At 38.6% G+C, this 6,548-nt stretch overlaps 1 protein-coding gene across 1 annotated transcript in view; it reads right to left on the bottom strand.

The window, feature by feature from the left end:
• Positions 1-2,565: 2,565 nt before the first annotated feature.
• Positions 2,566-6,548, bottom strand: part of LOC310718660 (tetraspanin-15) — an 11,625-nt gene continuing 7,642 nt past the window's right edge. The window contains exon 8 of the mRNA XM_083527579.1: positions 2,566-5,212. Within this exon, the coding sequence (XP_083383705.1) occupies positions 4,868-5,212 (345 nt within the window). The 3' untranslated portion in view covers positions 2,566-4,867. The remainder of the gene's footprint in view (positions 5,213-6,548) is intronic.

Raw genomic sequence — 6,548 nt, 5'->3', positions numbered from 1 at the left:
TATACCTACATGTTTGTAGGCAGGGTGGAACCATTCTTTACCTCTAGACACAACAACTCCTCAACATAAAAAAAAACATGCTTTGGTTTTCGGAAACCACAAGGACAGAAGCAAATAAGCCTTTCTTCATACCTAGTCTAACTTGTTTTTCTTCTTATTACTGCAGTTACACCTCTAAGTCAGTTATATCCCTCTCACTGTGGGCGGAATTCCCAATCAGCAGAAAGGCTTTCTATAAGATAATTAACAAACATAAACTTAAATTCATCCATGGTTTTGCATTGCAATATACTGAAAATAGAACAACTTGGGTATTTTAAGACTCCTCTTCCATCTTGGCAGTGTAAACCAGTAAAATGTCTACATTGCCCTTGGTTTCATATCGATGGCTGATCTATTGCTATAGCCCCATATCATCACACTAAATAAAACAGGTATATTTTGTGCTTCCACAGGGATGGCATCCAGCCTGGAAAAGAAGATTCATTTCAAATATTGCTCCTCTTTCCAGCGAGAAGTGTGTGATTTTCCAGAATTGCAAAATCAGCGTTACTGAGAGACTCAAAAAGCCAGCTGAAGGAGCAGATGGGTGCAGTGCATCATCCGCATAGTGGTTTTAAATCAAGGTTGCCAAGTCTGTGTGGGAATAAACGGAAGGCAGTGGATAGTTTGATTCGCCGTAGCCTTATTAGTATTCGAAACCTGCACTCTTAAAAAATAAAAATAAAAAACAGACCCCATGTGAAACTCCAAAAACCTACTACTGACGGTAATCTCTTCGAAGAACATTAAAATCAGGTGCTCAGTTTTTTTTGTTTTACATAACTATAAATATAAGCATTATTTTTACTACTTGGATGCAAATTCTGTGTACTTACTGACTGTCCTAAGTCCTGTAAACATCATGATGTGGCGTTTTCTCCCTTGATGATTTGCCGGGTCTTTATTGCTTGTTTGTAGGTCTTTCTGCCTTCAGTTCAGGTTAGTGAAGTAAGTGATCTGGTGACCAGCAGTTAAGATCATTTTATTTCTTTGCCTTATGAAGCTTTTTTGGGTTCCTTTCATGGTCATATTTTGGGTCATTATCTATCGCTGTTCCAGAAGTTTTGCAGCGTTTGACTCGATCTTAACAGAAAGGACTTTTCCTCTTCAAAAAATACACTCGATACACTTCAGAACAAATCCCACTTCTTCCCATTAGCAGTCGATGCTATCCGGGCTTGGGACCGGCACTAAGAGTGCACCGGCTTGTGCAACCCTAATGGCTGGGGGCTGGTTCCCTGACTGGGAATCGAACACGGGCCGCAGCGGTGAGAGCGCCGCATCCTAACCACTAAACCACCTAAAAACACCTTGTTCCAGAACTTGGCCAACTTTTTTTGTTGATGTCCTTTGGCTTTTCTTGTCTTGAGTGTTCCCAAAAGGTCTTGAGATAAACCCTTTGTATTTGCATTCGTGAAGGTGCCTTTTGATTGTAGACATTGACAATGATTTGTCTACCCCAAAAACAGTGTTCTCGGCTTGACTTGGATATTGTGAAAGGGTTTTTATTTACCACATCTGTGTCTTCCAATACATTTTTAAGCAAGTGTAGAATTGCTGATTTGGCTTGAATGTTTCTGTTATTTCTCTGCCAGATCTGGACACTTCTTTTTAAATGAATGACGGTCTCCCTCACTTGCAGCGTCATTTCTAAGAACCTTATATTTAGAGTTCCCATGAAAATGCCAAGTCAACACTTGGAATCGACTTGAGACCTTTCATCGCCTCAATCTGTAATGAAATAAGGAAGAACCAGGCCTCAAATGGCCATTAAACTGTTTATCAGTGAACTGTCCAAGCTCTGTGTAAATAATTCAATCAAATTTCGGATTGCTTGAAAATCTATTTTGGTGGTACATGTAGGCGATATCACTGTGTTAATACTTGGGGACCTGATTGCACCTCACCTCTGGATTTAGAATAAAGGCTGTATTGGAGTAATAATCAGTAACTTTTATAATCACTTGCAACAATCCTTAAATCCTTATTCTCATCATCACCACCATGCCTCTTACTCTCACTGAGTTGAAGTGCTATTTTGGCTCCACGGCTCATTTCCTGCCGCTGCTATAATTACTCCACTTGCCACCCTCGTTATTCTTCGCCAGCTTCAGAGAGGGCACTTGTAAAAAAAAAATTATTACTGAGCGTACTTCATGATAGGGAACACGTCCAAGCATCACGGGGTGATCCGTTGGTTCGTCTGGCTCACGCCTTGGCGTGTTTTTTTATAAGAATACCACTTTTTTTGGGTTCGTTTTTCGAGCCTAATTTAGCTCCCATACATGATCGTGAGGGATCTGTGGGCAGAAACAAATCCTCCAAGTCCATACTGAGTGGAGGAGTTTTTCTTCTCCAGGCTTCAACTGCAGAGTTTCCCCCCCTGTGGCACCCAGCAACAAAGCAATGCTGGCTTCTAGAGAGGTGCAAACCACGAAGGTGGGACGATGTTAAAATAAAAAATTACCCGTCAGTCACTTCTCTCGGATGTGATGGGAAATAAACACGCCGGGGGAACAGATCAATGCAAGTCGTATTTTATTGGCAAGGACTGCAGCAGTTATTTTTTTACCCCTGTAAGGCCAGTGGTGCAGAAGAGTTCTGTCTTCAGCAACAAGTTTAAAGCAACAGTGTGGAGGAGGAGAAAAAAAAAAGGTGTACAATTTTTCTCCTTATTTGATTGCACTTGACGTGCGATGTTTACGAGAATGACGACGCCATGAACAAGGAGTGACGTATTTACTTGCTCAATGTCACCTTGTAAAACATTTTTTCAAGTAAAAATATCCTGTCCAAATAGGGCTACAGTTTGTATTAACATCTTTAAGTCAAACTTTTAGCTGTACAGGACAAAATGACAACAACAAAAAAAAAAAAAAACCACAAAAAGGTTTAGTTCACGTGTATGTAGACGCCAGGAAGTCTATGACCACAGAAGCACTGAACAACCGGATGTTTTTTGAGGCAGAAATTTGTACCAAATGTTGTCTGACTTGACATCGTCTGTCACGAGAGTCCAGGTGTTTTACCACAAAAGAAAAATCTTTTTTTTTTCTTTTTTCTTTTTTTTAAATGACTGCAAGCAGTCGTCAAAAGCAGAGTTGAAATAAAACGCCAGTTACAAATTCCCATCCTTTGTTCTAAAACAATTTATATTTGTTTTTGAAAGTGCACTTGCTGTTACAGCACCTGAGAGCACATGAACCAGACCAAACAAAAGAATTCGCATTACCATAATTGTTTTGTATTGCTGTATCGCAAGTCTATTTTAAAATCGCTCGAATTATCGCTGACAAAATAAATAAACAAGTTGAATAAACGTGAGCATTAAGGCAGTGGGTTGATTTTGATTTTTTTCCCCGGGATTGTAAAGAACAACAGCAACATCGGCTAAAATTCCCAAATCGAAATAAAAAAATAAAAAAATTATGTCCTGAGCACTAAGTTACGGCAGCGTTTTAGTGGCACGTAAAAAAACCTTTTTTTTTTTTTTTATTTATGATTTTGAACTAAAATTTACAGCAATACAAGAATAAAGTCGTAATAGTTTGAGGGGGAAAAAAACGCCAGGGTCGCCTTTAGGGCCGTTTTTATTTGATCATCATCTTCATAGTCTCTTGAGAAACACCCTGGTCGCTAATTTCCGAAATTTCGGTCTGATTTTTTCTTCTGAATTGATGGTTTCCTTGATAACCATTGCAGTGTTCGTTTGCTAATAAAAATGAACAAATGCCTGTTTCCTTATAAATCGAATTTAGCCAAATCCTCCACATCTATTTTATACAAAACAGCAAAATGTTTCACGCAAATGCTGCGATTTTTCTTACCACCATATTACCACTTTATTCTCGTATTGCTAAAACTTGAATCTTGCAATGGTAATTACATTGTTTTACGTGGTACTAAAACGCCCTCGTACGATATATCTACATAACGCTAACGATTTTATAGACAACTAAACCTACTGGCTATTTAGCGGCTGAATCTACCATAGTGGCCGCTTAGTGTGCAAGTTAAAATTAAATAAATAGGGATGCATTAATACGACGTTTGTACTTAAATCCATTGTGGAATAAAACGGAACATTTATTTGACATCATGCTTGGTTTACGGCTCAAGTGGCCAATCAGAAGGCTTGTTTTGTAAAACGTTCAAATCCCTCATTCTCCAATGACCAAGAGGAAAACCGTCAAGAACTCTTGACCCAAAGACTACCATCATTTAAAGTCAACTTGCACCTAGTACCACATTTGCGATTGAACCAATTCCTGAGTTAATATCAACGCATCCCTACTCAAACGGAAACGCAAGTTACGTGAAAGTAAAACAAAAATAATTGAATACAAATAGACAAATCGTTTGGAACATTTGGATTCCATAGAGAAATGACACCTACCACCATCTACACCTACTTTTAAATACTTACATGCAAATTAAAGGTGAATAGAAATGACCGTGTATTTAATTGAAAAAATAAATAAATAGGCTAAAAATCTAAAATCAGAAGAAAATATACAAGAAAATGTCAGTTTTTTGGTCAATCAAACGATTCGTGACGGGAAAAAAAACAACGAGCAAAACCCAACAAATATGCACATAAAATCCCTTTTGAGTATAAATATTAAAAGAAAATGTTTAAAATGGAATAAAAAATTGATTTTTTAAATCAAGTGTTTTAAAATGAGGTCTACGTGAAAACCATTGAAGCTGGTGTGTAGTGCAAGACTTTACAGTGCAATTAAAGAGCCTGTGCTCTAAAAATATAAATAAAAAAAATCACAATTAAATTGAAAAATATATATAAATAAACTTGCGCCTCCTTGGTTCAATTTTTAACTAAACTGTCGACCTCATCCTCTTCAAGCTGGTCCGCATTCGATTGGCTGAGGGAGATCTTCGCCTGTAACTGCTCCAAGGTCACAGGTTCAGAATGGAGATCAGGGGTCAGGGCTTCTGCTTCCGGTTCTTGTTCCTGATCTTCTTCTGTGTAAGGTATAGGCAGGTAGCCGCCTACACGGGGCAGGCACATGCACCAGCCGGCGCCAGACAGGTCCAGCTCGTTGTACTCAAATCCAGCCTTCTTGATTATCTTGAAGTCCACCATGTCAGTCGATTCGCTCATCTCCACCAGAAGGTTCCAGAAGACGCAGCTCAGCAAGATGCCCAGAAACTAGATAGGGGAGAGAATGAATGCAGTGATCTAAAGGAAGTGGCGTTCGGCTTTCATAAGCAACAAGCCTGTACATTTATATGTTACAGCTGGAACGCAATACAGTGCAACCTCGATACTCGCGGGGGCTACGTGTGATACAATGTGCCTGGTTCCCTCTTGTTGAAATTCTCAATTTGCTACATTCCTGGAAAGGTTCCTACTATACGAATTCTCCATTTGTTACATTACTAAAAAGGTTCCTGTGGTAAAAATGTATCTGTTACATGGGGAAAAAAAAGTGCCTGGAAAGGTTTCTTCTATAGAACATCAAACTAAAAAAAGGAAATTAACAACATCTAGCCTTAGCATAATTAAGATTAACTGGAAAACAGCAGTTTGGCCGTTAGCTAATCTAGTAAACCACGCCCCAAACGGTCATAGTCCAGAGAGTCCTGATACTATGTACCAGAAAATTTTAGCCCTGGTTCCCCCAGTGGAAAAGTTAGGTTACAACCAAACTGATCCTAGAAAAGGTTCCTGTGATACAAAGGTGCCTGAGAAGGGTTCCTGTTGTAGAAATTCTGCATTTGTTACATTCCTGAAAAGTTTCCTGTGTTACAAAAGTGTCCGATAAGGGTTCCTGCTGTAGAAATATTTCCATTGATTAAATTCCTGAAAAAGTTCCTGCTGTAGAAATTCTCCATTTGTTACATTGCTGAAAAGGTTCTTGTCATTCAAAGTGTCTGAAGAATGTGCCTGCTGTGGTTTCTGTGGTAAAAATGTGCTTGAAACGGTTCCTTCAATAGAAATTTTTCTTTCGTTACATTCTTGAAAGGGTTTGTGTGGTAAAAATGTGCCTAAAAAGGCCCCGCTGTAGCAATTCCCCATTTGTTTTGTTCCTGAAAAGGTTCCTATGACAAAAAAAAAGGGTCTGTAAATGGTTCCTGTTGTAGAAATTCTGCATTTGTTACATTTCTGAAAAGGTTCTTGTGGTAAAATATCCTGAAATTAAATGTTTTAGAAGCATCCAAGTTTTTGTTGTAAAAACCTTATTTTAGTAGTATTGTTCAAATGGGGATTCCACATACCCGAGTTGGAGCATCTGGTGTATTTTTCCAATGTGGCTTTGATCTCTTTATTAGATCTTTATTTGTAAATTGTGCCTTTGATCCATTTATTAGATCAAAGGATCATTGTCATAAAAGATATCGGGACCAATGCAGACCACATGATTTTGCTTTTTTTTTTTTTTTAGCTAAAGCAGCATGCTGATGATGTCAGTGAAGGATTTAGCTCACTGGATGGACCGACTTGGTGGTAGAAGGTATAGGTAAAGAGCAGCAAAGGAAAAGAG

Source organism: Silurus aristotelis, assembly GCF_946808225.1.
Source record: "Silurus aristotelis genome assembly, chromosome: 23".
NCBI lineage: Eukaryota > Metazoa > Chordata > Actinopteri > Siluriformes > Siluridae > Silurus > Silurus aristotelis.
This window is presented reverse-complemented; position numbering and strand designations above follow the sequence as displayed.